This window comes from Rosa chinensis, chromosome 1, assembly GCF_002994745.2.
Source record: "Rosa chinensis cultivar Old Blush chromosome 1, RchiOBHm-V2, whole genome shotgun sequence".
Lineage (NCBI taxonomy): Eukaryota > Viridiplantae > Streptophyta > Magnoliopsida > Rosales > Rosaceae > Rosa > Rosa chinensis.
The window spans coordinates 60,541,546-60,565,693 of record NC_037088.1 but is presented as its reverse complement, the minus strand read 5'-3'; the positions used below and the strand labels follow the sequence as shown (position 1 = coordinate 60,565,693).

The 24,148-nt window shown below is 40.8% G+C and overlaps 4 protein-coding genes across 6 annotated transcripts; 3 read left to right on the top strand and 1 right to left on the bottom strand.

Moving 5' to 3' along the window:
- Positions 1 to 1,125: 1,125 nt before the first annotated feature.
- On the top strand, positions 1,126 to 2,124 carry LOC112202201 (PRA1 family protein B3). Its single transcript, XM_024343445.2, has one exon. It carries the CDS (start codon positions 1,243 to 1,245, stop codon positions 1,885 to 1,887), a length of 645 nt encoding a protein of 214 aa, XP_024199213.1. The 5' UTR covers positions 1,126 to 1,242; the 3' UTR covers positions 1,888 to 2,124.
- Positions 2,125 to 4,184: 2,060 nt separating this feature from the next.
- LOC112201369 (probable leucine-rich repeat receptor-like protein kinase IMK3) lies at positions 4,185 to 8,820 on the top strand. 3 transcript variants are annotated; one of them, XM_040510605.1, is made up of 3 exons: positions 4,185 to 5,588; positions 7,261 to 7,919; positions 8,026 to 8,820. In XM_040510605.1, the coding sequence occupies exons 1-3, from the start codon at positions 4,543 to 4,545 to the stop codon at positions 8,649 to 8,651; spliced, it is 2,331 nt and encodes a 776-aa protein (XP_040366539.1). In that variant the 5' UTR covers positions 4,185 to 4,542; the 3' UTR covers positions 8,652 to 8,820. The 3 variants fall into 3 exon arrangements, with proteins under 3 accessions (XP_040366539.1, XP_040366541.1, XP_024198331.1); XM_040510607.1 differs by having other exon boundaries at positions 4,185 to 5,677; positions 7,350 to 7,919; XM_024342563.2 differs by lacking the exons at positions 7,261 to 7,919; positions 8,026 to 8,820 and adding an exon at positions 6,354 to 7,148 and having other exon boundaries at positions 4,185 to 6,247.
- A 487-nt stretch (positions 8,821 to 9,307) lies between these two features.
- On the bottom strand, positions 9,308 to 13,112 carry LOC112200408 (sorting nexin 2A). The gene is made up of 5 exons (XM_024341732.2): positions 11,915 to 13,112; positions 11,369 to 11,578; positions 11,029 to 11,289; positions 9,696 to 9,782; positions 9,308 to 9,606 (listed from the first exon to the last, which is right to left on the bottom strand). Exons 1-5 carry the CDS (start codon positions 12,881 to 12,883, stop codon positions 9,526 to 9,528), a joined length of 1,608 nt encoding a protein of 535 aa, XP_024197500.1. The 5' UTR covers positions 12,884 to 13,112; the 3' UTR covers positions 9,308 to 9,525.
- Positions 13,113 to 21,232: 8,120 nt separating this feature from the next.
- LOC112196882 (laccase-12) lies at positions 21,233 to 23,802 on the top strand. Its single transcript, XM_024337353.2, has 5 exons — positions 21,233 to 21,403; positions 21,495 to 21,646; positions 21,731 to 22,104; positions 22,261 to 23,223; positions 23,320 to 23,802. The coding sequence occupies exons 1-5, from the start codon at positions 21,299 to 21,301 to the stop codon at positions 23,448 to 23,450; spliced, it is 1,725 nt and encodes a 574-aa protein (XP_024193121.1). The 5' UTR covers positions 21,233 to 21,298; the 3' UTR covers positions 23,451 to 23,802.
- The last annotated feature ends 346 nt before the right edge of the window (positions 23,803 to 24,148 follow it).

Genomic DNA, 24,148 nt, shown 5'->3' with positions numbered 1-24,148 from the left:
AGCGTGCTGACTCTACCAATGTGCATAGCTTGCTTTCTGGTTAATTTTCTGGAGAATCAATATCATGCAGTGATTATCTATAGAAATGATTCCAAGTTACTTTGGTTTGGCCTAACTTATCGTATACATGCATCCAATGAATCCATCAATCCTACAAGTCTTCCAAAAAGATGTGAATATATGCTGATCAATAGCATAAGCTTTTAGACTAATAGATGGAGATGGACTTAGACTTTTGAGTCCATAACCACCAGTACGCTCTCTTTTCCTTGAAATAATGCCTATTCCAAATCATGATTAATGCAAATCATACCAAACTGTCTAGCTTCTTGGGGACTACTATATTGGTAGCCATGTCCATTATACACACATTTAAGGGCTGTGGACTACAATCTTGGCAAATGTTTTTGACCTTATTTAAACATGTTCTTCACTTAAAAGTTAAAACAAGTTTAAATTCATGAATTGTACTCGAGGAAAAATAAATCTCAAGCTTTATGATGGAAATAGTATTTGCAATTAGTTTCGGGAAGCACATAAAATGATCTTTTAGTTAGACCTGTAAATCAAATTTCAAGTTAAGTTCATGAAAACACTAATTGAGCTATTAAAAAATAGTATGCATGTTAGAACAACAAGTCAAACTTAAAATCGAGCTCAACTTGGCTCGTTTGTGGGAAAAAAAAACCACTCAAAGTGATACAAAATGTTCGCACAAAAAACCAGTATATAATTCTTAAATATCCCATTATCAAAGATATCTGAATCCAAAGTGAGAGTAAACATCTTAATAGTTAGCCGAGACTCGATTCATTCTAACACTCAAACCTTTGAGTTTGGACCCTCCGACAACAGAAATCAAAGGCAAATGGAGTTCAAATCCGGGGTTTCACCTGGTGAAAGACAAAACGTTAGGAATTGATCAAGTCTGTTCGAATCAAAACACAGTGACCAAAATAAAAAACCCGAAATCACGGAGAATTTCGAGTCCTCGACACCAAAGAGTATTGAGCATTTGAGTCCAATTTGATAGTTGGGCTGTTAAGATTTGAACTAGAAGTATAAAAAGTTAGGCCCAAACCCAATTGATTTAGAAAAGTCCGCCACCCTGGATATCACCATCCCCAATTCCCCATAACTAAATTCGCTCCATAAATCTCACACACACAGATCTTTGGCCTCTCCTGAATAACAAACATCGCCTCCAAAACACCCGCCACGTCTCACGCGCCACCCACAGCAATGTCCGCCCCACCGACACTCCCCATCACCAACCCCCAAACGACGTCGTCCGCCGCAGCATCCCAGTCGCAGCCCCCGATCGCCACGCCGGCCTTCCGCGCGTTCATCTCACGCTTCACCTCCTCGATCCGCTCTGGCTTCTCCCAGCGCCGCCCCTGGTACGAGCTCCTGGACCGGAGCTCCCTGTCCCGACCCGACTCCCTCACCGACGCCTACTCCCGGATCCGCAAGAACTTCACCTATTTCCGCGTCAACTACGTCACCCTCCTCACCGTCGTTCTCGCCCTCTCTCTCCTCACCCACCCGTTCTCCCTCCTCGTCCTACTCTCCCTCCTCGGCGCGTGGGCCTTCCTCTACCTCTTCCGCTCCTCCGATCAGCCTCTCGTCATCGCCGGCCGCACCTTCTCCGACGCCGAGACTCTCATCGGCCTCGTCGTCTTGACGGTGGTCGTCGTCTTCGTCTCCAGCGTCGGCTCGCTCCTCATCTCGGCTTTGCTGATCGGATTCGCAATTGTTTGCGCACACGGTGCGTTTAGGGTTCCGGAGGATCTGTTCCTTGACGATCAAGAGCCAGCCAACGCCGGCTTCCTCTCGTTCCTCGGTGGGGCCCAAGCCGCCGCTTCCGCCGCCGCGGCGCGTGTGTAATAGGATCTTGGGAGCACCGACGCGTCAGGTTGTTGATGGCTATAAAGGTTGGTGAGGCCAAATCTGTTTTGTAACTGATATTCATGTTAGTGGGGGGAAAGATAATCAATTTGTTTGCTGAAAGATAGGGTTTATGTAGATTGGATCTGGAATTTTTAGTTCTCTTTGGAATTTTCGAGATGTAATGCTACTTCTTTTCTTAGTATAATTTTGATTCTGATGAATTTTGTTCCTTCCATATTTAACTATTCTTTATAATCTGGTGAGAGTCATTATTCATACCGAAATTTATTCGATTGCATGTCTAGCCCCAAAATTGGTAATGTGAGCATGAATTCAATAATTTAAAATTGAGTAGTGTATATGGAGAATGCAAGAATTTATTTAAGACTAGTGATGTAGAGAACGCCCAAGTCTTCAGGTGGTTCTATTGTCAGTTTGGATATATTTCTTTTATGTATACTTAAAACTTCAGCAATTAGAGTCGATGTTAATATGTTCCAGTAGGTGAGCAGGAAACCTAGTTTAGTTTTGGTGGGTTTTATTCTGAATTCTGGTGGAATAGGTGCTATAGACTGATAAGGATGAAGATATACACGCTTTATATTGGAGAAATAGTATGAACCTGAGTTTAGTTTTTATTGTGAATTATTGGGGAATAGGGTGTTATAGAATGATCAGGATAATGATGTGTACCACGCTGTAGATGATGAACTGTAGATGCTTTAGATTGGAGAAATAACACCTGTTCTGTTGTTGATGTGTTATATTGGGAGTTAGAAATTGAAATCTCAGGAAAAAAGAATTGTAAGTTTGAGATAAAAACTGGTAAGTGGACTGGTATGTTCTCCATTCATGATAAGTTGGGGCTGAAATTGTTGCTATGATAATGGTGGTTTTTGAGCATTCATGTTGATAGAACTTCATAGTTGGTTAGTAAGAGAAAACTATTATGTCTGGAAGGCCACTCTCTGGCCAAAGATTGTTTGGGAGGTAGGTTAGGTCGTAATGTTTATGATTTAGTAAAGGGTTCAGAGACTGATGTTAGTGATTAGCTGACTGCTGGGCCCAAGTACCCGCGTCCACCTTTAACTAATGCTTCTTTGGTCAGCTTATTGTTGCCAAGTAGAGTTGACGCAATATCATAGACTCCTGGTGGATCATGTAGATCATCACTTTGTTGATTTTAGTTAGAAGAACCTTGTGAAAAATGTATGCTGCAGTTGTTTCAAGCATGATAAACCTTCAGGTGGGCATCCTTCAATTTTGCTTGTGCTCACTATCTCTCGGAAAATCAGAGATCGTTATTTCCCAGTTACCTAGAAAAAAACCTATTAGTTTGGGTAACTTACTTGCAGAGGAAAAATTGCAGAACTGTCTCTTTTATGCACTTTGCTTGGTCTTGATCCTGAGGTTCTTGGCATTCTATCCTTATTCTTGCGCGTCTGCTGTATTTGTTTGATTGATTTGGTAACTGTTATCAGATGATCCTACTTTTGTTTACCCCAACAGTTACCTTATCATGTGGTTGTTGCTACTGTTGGGGAATTCAAATTTCTTGGTTCGTTTGTAATTTCAGCTTGAACCATGTGCAAAAATGCAAAGGCCGTTGAAATCTATTTATTATACCATCACAAACTCCATAGATTAATCATATACTAAGCTACATGAACTCCTTAAAAAGCTAAATATTATACTAACGAAATCCTCTTTTAGTTCAGCAAAGAAATCGCATAAACTAGAAAGGGACGCATCATTTTACCTCCAATCCTCCTCATCTTTTCGCCAACAATAATTACAATGCTTTCGTCTTCTGGACCACGACGTCCTCGTCACACCAAGACCTAAAACGATGATGACGACCCCTAATTGGTCCAGAGCTAAAGATCAAGTTCCCAAATTTAATAGGGGACATTGATGACCTCCTTTCTCGTTGCTAGTTGCTAGATTCTCTAAATCTTTGCTCCTCGACCCAATTTTAACCATATGCTTTGGCACAAAGTAGCAGCGAAATCACAAATCAAATAGACTGAAATTCAAATTCGATTTGGTTCCGGCCAAAAACCGAACGGAACTAGCTCTCTTCTAGCATTAGGAAGGTTTCTAATCCAGTACAAGGGCAGGTGCAGGTTGACGACGTTTGGGCTGTGCGGGACCCCAAAAGCAAGATAGCCGTTAGAAGGAGCCATCAGAGCAATAAAAGACCCGAACTTCAACGAGTTCAAACCCACCTGAACCACGAGGATCTCCAAGAGAAATACTATTACATAATGCATGGAGAAAAGAAAAGGAACAAGAAAACACTAAAACAAATGCACCCAAATCCAGCCATTATGGTTTTTGGTACTAACACAGACCAAGCTGACCACACCGAGCCACCACTATTATTATTGCTCTGAGAAACAAATAAACAAAGAAAGAAACTAGCCGTTAGGTTTTGTAAGAAGAAGAAGAGCGTCTGCAACCCACATGGAGTCTTCTCTCTCCCAATACCAAGATTCTGCTCCTCCTCACGTGCCTTGTCACTCTCACTAAGCCCCCCAACACCCACCTCTCTAAAGCCCTTCATTACTTTCTTCACTCCCTCCCCAATTCATTTCTGCTCCTGTTCCCTTCTTCTATCTTCTTCCTCCTCTCTTCAAAACTTCTGTGGTTATGGATAGCCAGAATCACATTTCGAACACGTTTTGCTGTTGCCGGGTTAGTAACCGGCACCGCATTTCTCATAAGAGGAGAGAAAAATGGAAGAGTGATATTCGATCACACAACTTATTGATCTTTCTTTCCCTGTTGTTTTTGTGTGCATTATTTCAGCCGGTTACCAGCGACATGTGGGATGGCGTTATTGTCACAGCGGCAGACTACCAATCACTCCAGGCTTTCAAGCACGAGCTAGACGACCCTAAAGGCTTCCTGAAGAGCTGGAACGACAGCGGCTACGGAGCCTGCTCCGGCGGCTGGGCTGGGATCAAGTGTGCTCAGGGGCAGGTCATTGTGATCCAGCTTCCGTGGAAGGGCTTAGGTGGCAGAATCACAGAGAAGATAGGGCAACTTCAAGCGCTGAGAAAGCTTAGCCTCCATGATAATCGCATTGGGGGCTCAATCCCTGCTTCATTGGGCTTGCTTCCAAGCCTCAGAGGTGTGCAGTTGTTTAATAATATGCTTTCTGGTTCAATCCCACCTTCATTGGGTTTTAGTCCTCTGCTTCAAAACCTAGACCTTAGTAACAACTCTCTCACTGGGTCAATCCCAGATAGTCTTGCAAACTCTACCAAGCTTTATAGGGTTGCTTTGAGTATCAATTCATTATCTGGGTCTTTCCCAATTAGTCTCACTCACTCACCTTCCCTTAATTTCCTTTCGATCAGTCACAACAATCTATCTGGAAACATACCAAACGAAATCGGGTCTCTTTCGAATCTTAGGATACTAGATTTGTCTAGCAATGCTATCACTGGAAGCTTGCCTGCTAGTATTGGTAAATTGCAAAACCTCACTGTTCTCAACTTGAGCAGAAACCGAATTCAGGGTCCAATTCCAACCAGTCTCGGAAACATTTCCACTCTTGCACAGCTTGACTTGTCACTAAACAATCTCAGTGATGCAATTCCGGCTTCTTTAGCTGATCTTCCGCATCTTGGTTTCCTAAATGTCTCTTACAACAACCTCTCTGGTTCTGTCCCAACTCTTCTCTCACACAAATTCAACGAAAGCTCTTTCGTTGGAAACATTCAGCTATGTGGCTACAGTGCTTTAACTTCATGCCCTTCTGAAGCACCTTCTCAAAGTGGTGTAGCTCCAGCACCTGAGGTAGCAAAACGTCGCCGACGCAGACTTAGTACCAAAGACAGAATTCTCATAGCAGCAGCAGTACTTCTAGTAGTTTTGTTTTTACTTTGCTGCATACTACTTTGCTGTTTGATCCGAAAAAGAGCTGCATCAAAATCAAAGGATGGTGGGGTGGCTGGGGCAGGTGCTGCTAGAACCGAAAAGGGGGTTCCGGTTGGTGGGGTTGAAATCGAATCTGGTGGAGAGGCAGGAGGAAAACTAGTGCATTTTGATGGGCCGATGGCTTTTACAGCAGATGATCTTTTGTGTGCAACAGCAGAGATTATGGGGAAAAGCACTTTCGGGACAGTCTACAAGGCCACACTGGAGGATGGGAGTGAAGTTGCAGTGAAGAGATTGAGAGAGAAGATTACTAAGAATCAGAGGGAGTTCGAAGCAGAAGTGAATATACTTGGGAAAATCAGACATCCAAACCTGTTGGCTTTGAGGGCTTATTACTTGGGACCTAAAGGAGAAAAGCTTCTGGTTTTCGATTACATGCCTAAAGGAAGTCTTGCTGCATTTCTCCATGGTAAGCATAATCCAAAGCTCTAAGCTTCTAAGTTCGATTTTATGTAGTAAAACTTGTGCTCTACATCATCTGATATAATTCATCGCTTTGTGTTGATTTGTTGCAGCTCGTGGACCTGATACACCGATTGATTGGCCAACAAGAATGAGAATCGCAAAGGGCATGGCGCGAGGGCTGTCCTATCTCCACAGCAATGAGAACATCATACATGGGAACCTTACATCCAGCAATGTCCTACTTGATGAGCAAACTGATTCTAAGATTGCAGATTATGGTCTCTCTAAGCTTATGACAGCTGCTGCCAATTCCAATGTGATTGCAACAGCTGGGGCACTAGGGTACCGAGCACCCGAGCTCTCAAAGCTCAAGAAGGCCAACACGAAAACTGATGTGTACAGCCTTGGTGTGATCATATTGGAACTCCTAACAGGAAAGTCTCCCGGCGAGCCAATGAACGGCTTGGATTTGCCTCAGTGGGTTGCCTCCATTGTCAAAGAGGAGTGGACGAACGAAGTTTTTGACCTGGAATTGATGAGGGACGCGTCTGTCATCGGGAATGAGTTGCTAAACACATTGAAACTGGCTTTGCACTGTGTTGATCCTTCCCCATCAGCAAGACCGGAAGTTCTGCAGGTTCTGCAGCAACTCGAAGAGATTAGACCCGAAACAGCTGCCAGTTCAGCCGATGATGGAGGTGCAGAACCCTCAATCCCTTCAACAACAAGCGAGTGAACCAGAACCAGTGTTTACAAACTAGTTCAATATTCTTTCATTCTTCCAACCTAGTTTTGTTTTGTTACACTTCATCAGTGTTTGTAAATATAAGTTTCTCTTAATTTAAGAGCCTTTTGCGATTTCCTTCAATGTTCTCAATCCAGTGGACAATGAAGGTTGGTTTCTTTACCATGTCGACTAAGCTTGAAAGTTAGATGTAATCAATGTTTTTTTTGATGACCAAGTTAGATGTAATCAATTGAAAAACGCAAATTCAACGAAAGCTCTCTCTCACACAAATTCAACGAAAGCTCTTTCGTTGGAAACATTCAGCTATGTGGCTACAGTGCTTTAACTTCATGCCCTTCTGAAGCACCTTCTCAAAGTGGTGTAGCTCCAGCACCTGAGGTAGCAAAACGTCGCCGACGCAGACTTAGTACCAAAGACAGAATTCTCATAGCAGCAGCAGTACTTCTAGTAGTTTTGTTTTTACTTTGCTGCATACTACTTTGCTGTTTGATCCGAAAAAGAGCTGCATCAAAATCAAAGGATGGTGGGGTGGCTGGGGCAGGTGCTGCTAGAACCGAAAAGGGGGTTCCGGTTGGTGGGGTTGAAATCGAATCTGGTGGAGAGGCAGGAGGAAAACTAGTGCATTTTGATGGGCCGATGGCTTTTACAGCAGATGATCTTTTGTGTGCAACAGCAGAGATTATGGGGAAAAGCACTTTCGGGACAGTCTACAAGGCCACACTGGAGGATGGGAGTGAAGTTGCAGTGAAGAGATTGAGAGAGAAGATTACTAAGAATCAGAGGGAGTTCGAAGCAGAAGTGAATATACTTGGGAAAATCAGACATCCAAACCTGTTGGCTTTGAGGGCTTATTACTTGGGACCTAAAGGAGAAAAGCTTCTGGTTTTCGATTACATGCCTAAAGGAAGTCTTGCTGCATTTCTCCATGGTAAGCATAATCCAAAGCTCTAAGCTTCTAAGTTCGATTTTATGTAGTAAAACTTGTGCTCTACATCATCTGATATAATTCATCGCTTTGTGTTGATTTGTTGCAGCTCGTGGACCTGATACACCGATTGATTGGCCAACAAGAATGAGAATCGCAAAGGGCATGGCGCGAGGGCTGTCCTATCTCCACAGCAATGAGAACATCATACATGGGAACCTTACATCCAGCAATGTCCTACTTGATGAGCAAACTGATTCTAAGATTGCAGATTATGGTCTCTCTAAGCTTATGACAGCTGCTGCCAATTCCAATGTGATTGCAACAGCTGGGGCACTAGGGTACCGAGCACCCGAGCTCTCAAAGCTCAAGAAGGCCAACACGAAAACTGATGTGTACAGCCTTGGTGTGATCATATTGGAACTCCTAACAGGAAAGTCTCCCGGCGAGCCAATGAACGGCTTGGATTTGCCTCAGTGGGTTGCCTCCATTGTCAAAGAGGAGTGGACGAACGAAGTTTTTGACCTGGAATTGATGAGGGACGCGTCTGTCATCGGGAATGAGTTGCTAAACACATTGAAACTGGCTTTGCACTGTGTTGATCCTTCCCCATCAGCAAGACCGGAAGTTCTGCAGGTTCTGCAGCAACTCGAAGAGATTAGACCCGAAACAGCTGCCAGTTCAGCCGATGATGGAGGTGCAGAACCCTCAATCCCTTCAACAACAAGCGAGTGAACCAGAACCAGTGTTTACAAACTAGTTCAATATTCTTTCATTCTTCCAACCTAGTTTTGTTTTGTTACACTTCATCAGTGTTTGTAAATATAAGTTTCTCTTAATTTAAGAGCCTTTTGCGATTTCCTTCAATGTTCTCAATCCAGTGGACAATGAAGGTTGGTTTCTTTACCATGTCGACTAAGCTTGAAAGTTAGATGTAATCAATGTTTTTTTTGATGACCAAGTTAGATGTAATCAATTGAAAAACGCATAGTAGGTGACTAGGTGTTATCGAAACAATGGACTGGATTATGGACCGCGTGCTTTTACGGTACATTTCGAGTTTGAATTGTAAACTGGGTCTAGGGGTGAGTACTGTATTGGAAGGACCACCAACCCAAAATCGATGGCAAATCTCAGCGTGAAAAACAATACAGTACAGAACAAAAGAATAGCTAATCATAGAAAATGAGAGACTTAGACATGTCTACCCATTTTCCATCGATTTTATCGACATAATTTTAATTTTAGGATTGGCCTCTCTCATCGACGTCCTAATCCCCTCTCTTACCAGACAAGAATAACTTACACTAACCAGATTCACCAAACAGTAACTATTTTCCTATATACAGGCTAAGACCAGTCCCAAGTATTCAAAACTCGCGACAACTAGAGGCTCACCACAAGTTTTGATCAAACCAAACTCATAAAAACTTTCTTAAAATATACAAGATTAGAGAAGGGCTGGGATTCTTCAGTATCCTATTTTAATTGGTTAGGATGAAAACTCTTGGTATAACACAAATGGGCTGTCAATTTTTACTAGTGCACATGCATGCAATGTAGAGAACTTACAATAAAAACCTGAACACAAAAATTTACAGCAGAAGTGTCAGCTGCCATCTTTTGCGTACCCACTGGTTTCTTCCGCAAGCTTCTCCCATGCATTTGCCATCTTTTCTGCATATCCTGCCTGTTATGCACATCATAAAGCATAATTAGTGTTCAAGGATTTCCTTCCAAGAAAGTCACCAACAAAATGAGATTTAGAAGAAGAAAAACCTGATTAAGAACAAATCCTTTCAACATTCCCATAAAATCGTCATGTCTCTCTCTATCAAGCCTTTCAAGTTCATTCCTGTTATTTTCCTGCATAAAAGGTTCTCCATGAATCATGCTGCTTTTAGAAATTCATTAATATAAAATGAGGTCTTACCTCTTCGAATTCAAATTATTGCAAACTAACTCACAATTATTGAAATAAACATGATTTTAGAGGAAATCCAGGATTTAATGAGTAAGATATAAAAAAAGAATATAAACCGAGGTAAGCTGATTGCATTAAATAACACATAGAACGATCTCTACCAAAATCTGATGCTAATTCCTATATCTAGCAAGTATGAATGTAATTCAGCGTCCGCCTGGGCGCTTACACTTGATCTCATCTAAAAATGGAATAACAAGAAAAAGAGGAAAGTTGGCTAGAGTTGGTTTAGAAAATGGCTAGATCATTTGTCGAGTAGTGCAGTTGCAAAAGCATGTTGGACTACAAGCCTGCATGAAGAAGTGTTTTGCCGAAAACCATAAGCAAGACAACATTACAATCTTAAGTTAATTGAGTGAGAATGAACTAATGAAGAGCCATCAGGTTCTACCGTGCAAAGGCAATATACAGACAGGCTGAATGTTGTCATTTCACTTTCTAAAAGTTAAATAGTTCTGGAAGCAGGGCAAGTGGCATACACTTAATAGGAGAAGGTGACCAATTAAAGAGTGAGAATTTCAGCATTATTCAAATGAGAATTCCTTTGTTGATAAACAAAGTCATAGGTTCTCTTGTTTATTTAGTAACCAACTATTCCAGAATAACTAGCTTTGTCAATTTCCTTCTTACTTGGTACTTACTCTTATAAATGGCATCTATGAGATGTTATGCACTTTTCATTTATTATGTAATCAAGAAGATTTCAGAGTTTCTCTTCTATTGTTTGTTGTGGTTCAGGGTCCCTTTGTGGATTTGAAGATTTCATCTTAACTTCCTCACTACCCCTTACATGTCAATTCTGTTCCACTAGTATTTGAAATCTCATGTCAAACTTAATTGCAAAGCTTCTAAGTTTGAAAGACAAGTTAAAGTGCAAACATATATTACATATCCAGGTGAAATCAGAAATGGCATAAGAAATACTAAGGGACCCCAGTTTAATCAAACAGGCACAGCAGTTGGAATCATATTTAAACCATGAAGGATTGGTAGATTAATCAGCACTATGCAAATGGATATGACAAAAGGACACTGTTTGCAGATTTTAGGTCATACAAAGAAATGAGGCAGATCTAGAGATCAATGATGCAAATCAAATAATCTAGGTTTAGAGGCCTGATATGTTACCTTGATGCGTTCATACTCTTTAACTGCACAAGCTTTGGCTTCCTCACTAACTTTTAAAGTTTCTTTTAACTCCTCTATTTTCCGCATCCTGGACCTGTCTCCACCAAATATTTTGGATGCTGCAGCTTCAAGCTTCTCAATCCTTGACTGCAGGGAAACCAAGTCTGATGAAAGAGTTTGCACCGTTAGTAAAGCGCTTGTTCGGTCTGAAAATGCACCGTTGACTGCTAACATTACTCCAAGATATTCATGGAGTTTGTCCTGCAATAAATTTGAAAACATTATGATAAGACAAAGCAAGAAAGATTATCCTCTTATGGTGATCAAATTTATTACTTACCAAGTGTTTAACAGTTTGTGCATTTAACTCCCGGTACAATCGGCTAGATTTAACAGCTGCTGTAGCCACATTTTTCATGTCAGTGGCTCGTGTTGTTTGAGATTCGAACATGGCTCCTTCCGTTTCAAGCTTGGTCAGCTTCACAAACGCCAAACCCAATTCCCCCATAGTCTCTCCCATATCTTGCTGAGCTTTTACTAGCAACTCAGCCTGCAAAGCTCGAGTAGGGGAAACATTCATGATGAAAATCAATACCATCATACAGCTCAACAAGTTAGAATACCCCAATACCATTCCCATTCTGTCCTAGCAAATTGTCAGCATTAACGAAAAACAATTTAACAAACAATGCTAACTTCTCAACAACAGAAATGGTAAATCTTTCAACTTCAAAGCCCTTAACTGATCCTAGTGATCCCCTATATCTATATCCATCAAATCAACATGATCACAGTAATCCAGTTGCAGTTAACACTATCCAACTTTCCAACTCTTATCATAAATTTTAACCAACATTTAGATATAGATGCCGAAACCAGCACAAACCTGCTGTGACATATTGCTAAGCTGTTGCTCAAGCTCCACCACCTTCTCCTTCTTCTCCAAGAACTCCTTATCCTCCTCCGCTACCATTGGCTTCACACCTCCCCAGTCATTCACCACAGACTGCTTCAACTCTCTGAAGATCCTCATCAAGTCTCTCCCGCCCTTGGCAGGCTGCGCCGCCTCGTTCGCATCCACCGCCTCACCAACCAACTGCCTCGGCAGCCTCACCGCCCCATCCAACATCCTCGACGCCACATCCACACTCCTCATCAACGGCAGCTTCCCTTTCACAACCAAAAACACTCTCAATTCCTCGCTCCTCCTGATCGCCGGGTGCGCCGCGAGCTTGTTCAGGTACTTACTCAACGCCGCCCTTCTCTGCTCGACGAACTGCTCGATTTGCATCACCTGGCTCTCCACCACGCTCTTATCGGGTCGGATTGGGATGAAGAACCCGCGGTACGACTCGGACAACCGGTCCGATAACGTCACCACGTCCTTGAACCGCCGCCGCACCGTGAACTCCGATCCGTCCCCGCCGTACTCCGGCATATTGGTCCGCGTTGTGATCAAGTAGGTGTAGTACGACGTCCCCCCCGGGACGAGCGAGTTCGAGAGCTCGAGCTCCTTCTGCGGGTCGGAGACCCATACCTTGAGGAACTCGGACCGGGCCGGGGGGTCCGATTCGGGCCTGGGACTGTCGTGGCCGTTGGATGCGGAGGCGGAGGAATCGAACGAGGTGAAGATCGCGTCGGCGTAGGACGGCGGTTCGAGGATGGAGTTGAAGTGTTGCGAGGCAGAAGTCTGGCGGTCTATGACGGCTGATGGTGGTGCGGCGGCCGAGGAGGAGGAGGGAGAAGACTGGCCGTTGGATGATGACGGTGGCTCGTCGAGGACCAGAGATTCCATATCGTCTTGGGATTCGCGGAGGTCGGAAATTTCGTCGCCATGGTTTTCCTGCCTCATCATTCTGAAAATTTTCTAGAAATTAATTAAGAGAAAAAAAAACGAAAAGGATTATAGGGTGGTTGGGAGGCTAACGTGCGCGGGGCGGTGAAGGATAAGGAGATGAAGGCGGTGGAGGAGGAGGAGGTGCTGCATGAGAATTAGAGTGAGTTTTGGAAGTGAGTCGAGTGGACTCGGGCGGGTCAAGGCGGGGAGAGCCCGTTTTGGAAAATCTGGGTGCGGACTTGGACAGTTGGACTAACTACTTGTTTTGATTTGAAGCGATGACGCTGCTTGCGCCACGTAGACTGCCACGTGTAAATACAATGTACTGCTTGCAGTGGATCATGTCTTTTTTTTTTTTTTGGGGGGATTTGGGCCGAGAAAGGAAAGCGTTTTGGGCCGAATATTTGGTTATCTGGGCCTTTGTAGATTGGTCTGTTGTTAACGAGATAAATTTTTTGAGTTGGAATGTTGGGTCGCGTTGGGGGTCCGACCCGCATTTAGCAGGCTGCCACGTCAGATATCGATGACCTGGGGGCCACTATTAGTTAGTCCATGTCCAAAGCCCAAAGGCATGTTGGGGCTAGCACTTGTTGCGGGTAGGGATGGGATTTTTAAACCGAAAAGCAGGAAAACTGAACCGAACCCGCTAGTTCGGTGCGGTTCGGTGCGGTTCTTATACTTAAATATCCAGTTTCTGTTCTGAACATAACCGAATGAAGACAAGTCAGTTCGGTGTCGGTTCTCAGTTTTGGAAAAGCAAAAAAACCGAGGAACCGATTCTCTTATGTTTGTACACGTGCTGCTCTCAATTATATCTAAACTTAAACAATTCCCATGTTTTAAAGGCTGTCAGAGATAGTGGGTGAGCAGAGTGGGAGCAGCAGGCAGCAACTGTTGCATGCACATGGGAATTCTTCTCAATTGAGAGTGGGAGAAAAAAAAAACAGAAAGACAAAAAGTGGGAGATAGTATGTGCTGGTTTAAGAACCTAAAATTCCCATAATTACTTCGCCCCAGGTTTTCTCTCAAGCACCTTGAGAGTCGGTGGTGCGATTTTGCCTAGGTTCTGGCCTAGATCTAAGGCTTCTTGCCTCTGTTTTCCCTTTTGTTTGTTTTTCCTTCAGGTTTGTTTGTTTTGCTGTTGGTTTCTCTCTACCCAACCCATCTTTCTCCAGATCTACTTTACCTTTATGCCTCAGATCGATCATTCCTTGTGCTCTACTGTTTCCGGCAGTTCTATTTTCATGCCTTCAACCATAGTTTGCTACTTTTCACTTTCAGCTTTTGTAAGTTTGTGTTGCTAGGAAACTGAAGGCTTGGGCTCGTACTGTGTTGATTTTTGCATACCGCACCAGAAATAGAAAGCAGATCAGAAACTGAGAACTAGCTCAGTTCTGGTATTCTGCAAATCAGGAAAATGAACCCGACAAACAGAGGAACCGACTGGAGCATGGTCGGTTCGGTTTCATCTCGGTTCTAAAACTGGAAACTCTCAAACCCGAACCGAGGAACAGTAATCGGTTTCGGTCTCGATTCTTATACCGGAAATGGCAACACCGACCCGAGGCCAGCCCTAGTTGCGGGGGGAACATGATTTTTAGGACATTATTCATTTGATGGAACACAAAAAAACTCTACTAAATCTTTCTTTTATGAATTTTTTTATTTTTTTATTTTGAAATATTGTTGATACCCAAAAAAACACAAAGCATGCCGTACACACATTTCAACCCCGACAAGGAAAGACACAAGCAAAACGTATTCGGAAATACAAAATTACATATTTTCTCGAACCCTCATGCCACACATGTGGACCCAAGCCACAACTACGCTCTTGGGGCTTGCAGAAGTGGGTGTGGTGTGGAAGGTTACAGAAACACATAATGCTCGTCTATTGATATACTGTCATTGGTGATTTTAGTCTTGGGCCTGGAATCCAAGCCTGATGACTTAAATCAATAACGAAATGGTGAATATGAGATTTGAGCCAACATTTTCCTCAAAACCCAAAACTCAAAAGAAAAGAAAGCCCAAACCTTATTGCCTAAAACCCAAAAGAAAGAAAGCCCAAAACCCAACACTTTCTTCCACTTTGTTCTAGCCTTGTTTTCTCCCCAGCAGCAATTGGATACACATATCAAACCAAAGTCCTTGAGGCATAGAGATTCCTCCTGTCAGTTGGCGAGGAGGAAGCTTTGTGACCAGTTAAGAGATATCCTCCTCTTCCTTAAACAATGAGCCAACAGTTCCTAAACTTCCTCGTCCACCTAGTTCCAGGATTTGCATCACCGCAGCTGCTCTGCTGCAATCGTTGTCTACTGCTGTAACGACTGTCTCTTCCTCCCAAAACTTCATCTCTCAAGTAAGCTTCTCTTTCCCTGGATTTAAGGAATTATGTGTAGATTGAAGAAGAAATGCTTTACCCATAAACTATGCGTTCCCAATAGTCTATATAAAGGGAGATTTGGGGGAGAGAACGGGAACCTAAGGTAATGGAGCAATACCCAGAATACTTAGAAACACTTATAGAAAATCAAGCTTTCAAGCCTTTAAGCACAAACCCAACTCTTAGCCATTTTCTCCCAAAACCTCCTTCAAACCCATCTTCCAGAAACCCAAATCCAGAAAACCCCCAAATTCTCTCACCGCAGTATATTTCTAGCTCCCACACCATACTTCACGCTGTCAAGCCCTATTCATTATCTGAATCACGCACAAAGTCCTCCCAATAATCGGATTATTGGGTTGATTTTGGCCTAGTCAATGTTTAATTCAAAAAGGACCCTCACAAATATCATGAAAAAAGTTTGTATCATTGTTTTGAATTCGGTTAGTTCGACCGTGTTTAAAAATCGTAATTTTCATGGTTTAGGAGAAAAAATTTGATAAAAAAATAAGAACGTGCAATTTTGGCTAAAAATCGTGTGCATAGTTCACAATTTCGAGTAGAAATCATAGTCTTGAGATTTTTTTTTGTTTTTTAAGAAAGATATGAGGTCCAGTTTTTATAAGATAAAGACATGAATTATAGTTAGTTTATAGTTTTTAAATTTTTATTTTCTTCCACACCTTGGGAATGAGCAAAGATTTGTGCAGTCAATATTATAAAATACTAATTAAAGCCTTAATGATTAAGATTATGTCAATACTTCAGCTACACTGTCCACGTACTTAAAAATGAAGAAATCAAATTTGTTCATCACTTTTATTTTGTGGTGATATTACCACCCTATTTTTTTGTTTTTTTTATTTATCAATCACATGGTGTCCTTAAAGGCTTCTTAGGCCCAGAGACTAATCCGTGCTCGGGGGATCTTGTCAGAACACTTCCTCCCCTTTGACCACCAAGAATATATTGGGATCTTGTCAGAACGTTTCCTTACCCTATTAAAACTTACCACGTCATAATTCATTTATACTTAAAATATTTTTTTTAATAAAACATGATGATTAATTATTATTATGTTTTACTAGTCTCTTGACACGCACTCTGTGCGTGCCATTTGACCGTTTATTTTTGAAAATTTATGAAAATAGATAAAGATTGAAAAACAAAAAAGAAAATAAATGGATAGTGGGTAGTTATTTTCAGTTTTATGGCTAATATCAATTTCACCCTCTCATGATGAAAATGTTGTTATTCTTCATATTAATAAACTATGGGTATTACAGGTACTTCAAAAATTTAACTATTCTCTACAGAATTAGCTTAATTAATAAAGATAACACATGACAGCTTTATATTGAATGATGATATCACCACCAAAGTATTGGGGGTGAGTAAATTTGAATCCAAAAATGAATGCATGCCAAAATTTCTCTGCAATTCGATGATGATTATCGTCTTTGGAAACAAAGAAGATGGATTGATCACTGTGTATAATGATTGTCCATGACACCTACATTTTGTACGATGAGACATTTATCATGCTCCATGTTAGACTTTATTATTTATGTTTGTAGTTCTAGTAATTTAGAGCAAATAAATACTCTTATAAATAAGAATCGATGTTGTGTAAAAACTTTCGAATATGCTCGTTAATTTTCACAACATGTAGCTAGTTACAGCTAGCACATAAGCAAGCAATCTCGATCATATGAATACGATTTGTGTTTGATGCAATTAGAAATGTAAGTAACTTCGCAACCACCCACAACTACCCATGAAAACGAAATCCCAAGAAAAGTAGCAGAAAGAAAGAAGATAAACATAATGAAAAACCAGATCACAGGAAAGTTCGACAAGGAACGTACGTACTCAAAGATCAAATGAACTTGCTACTCAATCAAATTGGCTTTTTTCTTGTTTTGCTTTCAGAAAATAGCGAACTCATAACGACTTCTCTTCTAGTAGTAGACTAGTACTAGTTTCTTTCTCCTGTTGTCAACATTGTGAAAAGTCAATAACAAACTCTACCAATCGACTTTGTCAATTGCTAACCTTTAATTAATCTTGTTCACCTGTCTAATCCTAATCATCGATCCCACCCGTTTCCTAGCTAGGTCTCCATCTAGCTTAATATGTTCACATCAAGGACATGCTTGGATTCTAAGAGACTAACGGTTGTCGATCAACTTGTCTTCTTCGAGTTAGATTTAATAATTCTTGTGTTTGGTCACATATATGACTTGTATGCATGCTTGGATCAAATGTAATCATAATTAATTTATATTTAGACACTTATCCGAAGAAATTTCTCATATTAAAACACAATATGATGGAAATTAACATATCATGATATAAAATTAATTGATACGACGAAAGAAAGCGCCCAATTGCTCGTACCTAAGTTCACATCAAGGACATGCTTAGATTCTAAGAGACTAACGGTTGTCGATCACATTGTCTTCTTCTTGTTAGCTTAAATAATTTCTTGTGTTTTATAACTTCCATGCATGAATCATTTTTTTTTTTTTGAAATAGAAGGTTCATTGCATTAGATAACCAGCAAAAAGCTAGAGTCTACATACCCTTAAAGACAAAAAAATGGCAGGTTAACAACCAATCTCCTATCTAAGTACTGCAAACTCATTACAAGTCAAATGGAGCCCACTTTTTACGGACTCATACACAAAGAACAACTCCGTTTCTTCTGAGGCAAAATCATCTTCTAGCCAACCATCCGCCAATCACGCAATTGTGGTACGAAAAAGAAAGCTACTTCCCAGCAAACAAATAGGAGCCAATTCTTCATCCATAAGCCGCTTTGTCCAGTCAAACTCGAGATAATTATCAAGTCTGGAGAACCATGATCTGAGTTATGACTAGCACTTGAGAGACCGTAAAAGCTCAACATCGCCCAAGGAGGTCAAGCTCTCGGGCCGGACTAGCCCAAAGCACTAAGTAATGAATGAGGATGGCAAGACACCCTCCCTACTGGCCCACAGCATGGAGCCATCAGCCCAAGGTTAGACCCAGGCCCAAGCCTGAGCAAAAAGGACAATAGCCCAGGTTGCTGGTGCCGCTTTTCGTCCCTCCGGTGGTCTCCCAGTCCAGTGCACCATCAGATCCGGTAGAAACAGTTCGAACAAAGACCGCCGACGATCCAAGCTTTGGAGTCAAGACCCAGGCAGAATCAAGAACGATCCACTCCCAGCCTTCAATCTGTAGTTAACACCTAGTCTTCGATCTGGTCCCGATCCTCTTGCCTCACAGACAGCGCAGCCACCGAAACGACCACACCTCCGCGCTCTACCCTCGCCGACGAGCTATCTGACAAATCCAAGCTCGCAAACTTCGCCGGCGAACAACAGCGAAAGCAACCTAGTAACTCTCGCTCCACACACCGATGAGATCTCCTAAAGAACAGCCTCGTCCAGCCTAGACCAAGAGAACCGCGGTCAAACGCCGCCGCCAATATGCACAAATCCCTAGGGTAGGGTTTCAACTTGTGATAAGCGGTGAGAATTTTATTAGCTTGGTCTCAAACTAATTATGAATCATTTTTTTCCTTGTTTCTTGAGTTCACGTACTTCCACACTTATTCGAAGAGATTTCTCATATATATATATACTAGACTCTAAATACATTTTATGGGTGTGGATAATTATATGGGAAGTTATTCCACAGAATTTAGAGAAAATTGCTGCAAATATTTTGTTTTTGATTTAATTTTTTTTTTAAATTTTCTTTTTTTTTCTTTTATTTGTGAATTGTCCATTTTGTCTTTCTCAAATATTTGAGTTCAAATGTTTTTTAATATTTGAGGGATATTTTGGTAAAATAGTATAAAATAATATATCTATACTATTATTATATATAAAATAGTATATATATATATATATATATCTATACTATTATTAAGAGAAGAGAGCTTGCTCTCCAAAACTGAAATTTTTTACCAATTTAACCTTTATATATTAAAAAATTATGAAATATAATTAATCAATAATGATAATATGGTAAATTACAAAATAAATGAAAAACAGAAAATGTGGTAAAATTTTATCACTACTTTTAATTTCTCTTTACACAAATAATGTGTGGGCCCTGCTAGTATATATATATTAGAACACAATATGTTGGAAATTAACATATCATTGTATGCAATCGGTATGAAGAAAATAAAAAAATCAAGCACCCAATTGCTCACACGTATGTAACAATGCATAAAGTTAATTAACAATAATCATCACTAGCTCACCACTAACTAATTAAATTGGTTACTAAACAATTGAAATAGTTAATAGTGCCTATAAATTAAGCACTAGAATTGAATCAATGGGCAAAGTCAATTAATCAAAGTAAATAAAGTAATTGTGGTATCTTGACAATACTGGATATGATATTAATTATTAGTTCAAATCTTCTCTATCAAAATTAAAGAAATTTGTGTAAAACTAGCATATGTACTTTTGTTTTGGAAATGCTATACATGAGTTCATGTAATAATTGAAGGGGTTTGGTCCTTGCCAACTATGACCTTTGTCTTTAAACTCCACCATGACCGGGTATGTCAATCCTTCCCTAGCTTTCTCTAAACTGACTCTTAATTAATTTTGCTTCATAACTATTTACACATTGGGTACAATACTAAATCTTTTTTTTTTTTTGATAAGTACAATACTAAATCATTACTATTAATTGGTAATGTTATCTTTAACTAGCTAGCTACTAGCTAACCAGATTCTTTGAACTAATTAAAGACACGTACAGACAAACCTAGCTATCTTAAGTAGTTATTCTAATTTAACTATTAGCACTTTTAAGCAGATCCATCTCTCTAACTGAATTGCTGTTGGACTCAATCAAATCTTCATTGTAATGCATGCAACAAATATGTCACCTAATTAGCAGAGCTGACTTCATCTACATCACTTCACCTTTCAAAGGGAAACCAATTGATTTGAACTAGCTTGGTCCACAATTAACATCAATTAGAAACCCACAAATTTCTTGCACTCCACCATCAAACACGTACTTGTCCACCCAACTCAACTACATTCTTCATTGAGTAAAAAAAAAAAAATTTGATTAGGAGCTCTTTATGCTTAAGGAGTTAGGGTGTTGATTTTGCATTGCATATTTATACATATATGACATTGCAATATGATGAAATAATTTCAAAAAAAATAAAGGTGTCTCCACTTTTCCCTAAAGACTGAAGCAATATTAGTTTCGATTTTCACCATAATTAGGAAAGAAAACGATATGAGCTTGATGAATTCGATCATTGAGTATGACTTGTATATAACTATATATATATATACTCTTTCCTTCTCTTGTAGCCTCCGTATAAAGAAATCTAATCTACATGTATAGACGGTGATACATGATCGTGTTTACATGAATGTTATAACAACGTTGAACGAGAAATAATTTTCAATCATGTTAATTATGAAAGGGGTTCTAAATTGGTCTTGCTTTAAAAATCATTACTTTAATTTTCTTTATTTGGATTTTGGACAGAAAGAAAAAATCGAATAATGGGTTTGACTAGTATTATTTATGGTCGCCTTTTGTTCTTGGGAGCATTACGATTGTCTTTACATAATGAAAAGTGGGATTCCACTTCCACTCTTTTGAAAAAATCTAATGTTCTTTCAGACCAAATGACACCTATAACCGATTAATAAAGTTAAACAGAGTTTATCATAGAAATTAAACCTACTAAACTATCTGCAGGACTTCCAGGCTATATATCCCAATTTAATGCTTTGTTGAAATTATTTAAAGACTTGAAAAGCAAGCATTCGATTGTTGAAGAAACAATTAAAACTCTGGATACATTAGGCCAGTGGGTGCAACAACTACCTCCTATAGGGTTGAACTAAGTTTGCGAATCGAAACCTAATCTGCCAACCTCAAACAGCAATTAATCTCACTCCGCCTCAACCTCTTCCTATAAAAACCTCACCCTTCCTGTCACTTCGTCACTCAACCTTTCCAGAGAGCAAAGTTCTAAGCTCCCATAGCTAACAGATCGATCACCAATGGAAGTACTCAACAGCTCCATTTTCCTTTTAGGCCTTTGCCTCCTCCTGGCTTCATCGACAATATCATCGGCAGAACCCAGAACCCAGAACCATGAATTTGTTGTAAGTTCGATTTCTCTGTATATCTTGTACGTACGTTTAGTATAGTTCATTTCATGTACTGACCATTTTGATAATGGAAATGAATGAATAGATTCAAGCAACACCAGTGAAGAGGCTGTGCAAAACTCAGAATAGCATCACCGTGAACGGACAGTTACCCGGACCAACCTTGGAAGTTAACAATGGCGACACTCTAGTCATCAAGGTCACGAACAAAGCTCGATACAACGTGACTATTCACTGGTAACTATTTTGATTTTATAAACTTCTTTATATATGTATACATACATGCGTAGTGATAACTTAACATGATGTGTGTAATTTCAGGCATGGAATTCGCCAAATGAGAACTGGATGGGCTGATGGGCCAGAATTTGTAACTCAGTGCCCGATTAGGCCCGGAGGAAGCTACACTTACCGGTTTACAATCCAAGGTCAAGAAGGTACACTCTGGTGGCACGCTCACAGCTCTTGGCTTAGAGCCACAGTTTATGGAGCACTTATTATTCATCCTAAACAAGGAGACTCGTATCCATTCCCTAAACCAAAGCGCGAGACAACACTTCTTCTCGGTGAGTGGTGGAATGCAAACCCCATCGACGTGGTGAGGGAAGCAACCAGAACCGGAGCAGCTCCAAATGTTTCTGATGCTTACACAATCAATGGTCAACCTGGTGATCTTTACAAGTGCTCGAGCAAAGGTTTGTTTCGATGTCATCAATTTTTTTTTACGAAATAAATATATGGAGGCAGAGTGATAGTTCCCATAGACTCCGGCTTTCACGAAATAAATATTAAATATTGACATGTATTTGGTGAGCATAATAATAAATTAATAATTCATCTTTGTTATGCAGACACAGTGATAGTTCCCATAGACTCCGGCGAAACCAACCTCCTCCGAATCATCAACGCCGCTCTTAACCAGCAACTTTTCTTCACCGTCGCCAACCATAAACTCACCGTTGTCGGTGCCGACGCCTCCTACACCAAGCCCTTCACCACCACTACCCTCATGTTAGGCCCCGGGCAGACCACCGACGTTTTAATCACCGGCGACCAGCCACCATCTCGGTACTACATGGCAGCGCGTGCCTATTTCAGCGCACAAAATGCAGCATTCGACAACACCACCACCACCGCCATTCTCGAGTACAAGTCTGCTCCATGCAGCAACTGCAAAAACGGCTCATCAACTAAGCCCGTCATGCCCCCACTCCCTGCTTACAACGACACCAACACCTCCTCCGCCTTCACCACCAGCTTCCGAAGCCCTAGAAAGGTCGAAGTCCCCACCGAAATCGACGAGAACCTCTTCTTCACAGTCGGCCTCGGACTCAACAACTGCCCCAAAAATTTCCCCTCCAGTAGGTGCCAAGGCCCTAACGGCACGCGCTTCACCGCCAGCATGAACAATGTCTCTTTTGTGCTACCAAACAACATCTCCATCCTTCAAGCTTACCAGCAGAATATCCCCGGAGTTGTCACTTCTGATTTCCCCGCAAACCCGCCGCGGCAGTTTGACTACACCGGCAACGTGAGCCAATCACTCTGGCAGCCCAACTCCGGGACCAAGGGATACCCATTGAAATACGGATCAAGAGTCCAGGTGGTGTTGCAAGACACTAGTATTGTCACACCCGAAAACCACCCGATTCATCTCCACGGATACGATTTCTACGTCCTTGCAGAAGGGTTTGGTAATTTCAATGCCAAGACTGACACTAAAAAATTCAACCTGGTTGATCCTCCTATGAGGAACACAGTTGCGGTACCAGTGAATGGTTGGGCTGTCATCAGATTTGTGGCTGACAATCCAGGTAACGATGAGCGATGATTAGACTATTATGTATAATAAAATCAAGGATTTGATGAATATATAAACTAACAGATATGTTTGGTATGTACATAAACAGGTGCTTGGATAATGCATTGTCACTTGGATGTTCACATCAACTGGGGTTTGGCTATGGTATTCCTGGTGGATAACGGAGTCGGGAAGCTCCAGTCAATCGAGTCTCCACCGTCGGATCTTCCCCTGTGTTAAGGACCTCGATCATCGAATCATCGAGTCGAAAACCCAATAATTGGGTTTTCCTAATTACAATTATGTCGTTGTTTAATCCCCTGCATTTTGGGGTCTAGTTTGTGCTCTGTTCTTTTTGAAACTTAAAAGTGGGATTATAGGAGATAGTGCTGGGATTCCAAAACCCAGTACTATATGAATTATTCACAGGGCCGACCCATAAGTTTTATCGATTTCTAGCAGTTTGAATCTCCATTAAGAAAGTATAAACAAACATTCAATAGATTACGAATGTTTGTTTTTTTGTTATTCCTCTGTTTCTTAAAGAAGTGAGCAGAAATGAAACACACTGTCTTATAATAATAATGTCAAAGTTTTGGTATCATCATCTTTCATTTAGGGGGGTGTATTGTATATGGAATTAGTGGAAGTTTTAAAGAAATCTATGGAATTTAAAAGTCTAGGTGTATTCAATATAGACTTTTAACAATCCATGAAAGTCTTGAGGTATTCAATTAGGATTTTTAAAGACTTTATGAATTCCACCAAAATCTAGGGGTATTCAATTAGGACTTTTAAAAATGAATAAAAATACAGAGGTATTCAAAATATCATTCATACTTATGGAATTAGAAAATCATGGATAATCATGGACTTTCTAGTGTTAACTATACATAACAAACTCCAATAATTTTCCAGCCTCTAGACCAAAGATTTCA

What these genes read in the sequence shown, in the direction of transcription:
- LOC112202201 (XM_024343445.2), top strand. Translation starts at nt 1,243, where the DNA reads ATGTCCGCCCCACCGACACTCCCCATCACCAACCCCCAAACGACGTCG.
- LOC112201369 (XM_040510605.1), top strand. Translation starts at nt 4,543, where the DNA reads ATGGATAGCCAGAATCACATTTCGAACACGTTTTGCTGTTGCCGGGTT. An exon ending in CCAACTCTTCTCTCACACAA is followed by an intron (nt 5,589 to 7,260) that starts ATTCAACGAAAG and finishes TCTCTCACACAA; the next exon opens with ATTCAACGAAAGCTCTTTCG. An exon ending in TCTTGCTGCATTTCTCCATG is followed by an intron (nt 7,920 to 8,025) that starts GTAAGCATAATC and finishes GATTTGTTGCAG; the next exon opens with CTCGTGGACCTGATACACCG.
- LOC112200408 (XM_024341732.2), bottom strand. Translation starts at nt 12,883, where the DNA reads ATGATGAGGCAGGAAAACCATGGCGACGAAATTTCCGACCTCCGCGAA. An exon ending in TTAGCAATATGTCACAGCAG is followed by an intron (nt 11,579 to 11,914) that starts GTTTGTGCTGGT and finishes CGAGCTTTGCAG; the next exon opens with GCTGAGTTGCTAGTAAAAGC. An exon ending in CACAAACTGTTAAACACTTG is followed by an intron (nt 11,290 to 11,368) that starts GTAAGTAATAAA and finishes AATTTATTGCAG; the next exon opens with GACAAACTCCATGAATATCT.
- LOC112196882 (XM_024337353.2), top strand. Translation starts at nt 21,299, where the DNA reads ATGGAAGTACTCAACAGCTCCATTTTCCTTTTAGGCCTTTGCCTCCTC. An exon ending in CCCAGAACCATGAATTTGTT is followed by an intron (nt 21,404 to 21,494) that starts GTAAGTTCGATT and finishes ATGAATGAATAG; the next exon opens with ATTCAAGCAACACCAGTGAA. An exon ending in TACAACGTGACTATTCACTG is followed by an intron (nt 21,647 to 21,730) that starts GTAACTATTTTG and finishes GTGTAATTTCAG; the next exon opens with GCATGGAATTCGCCAAATGA.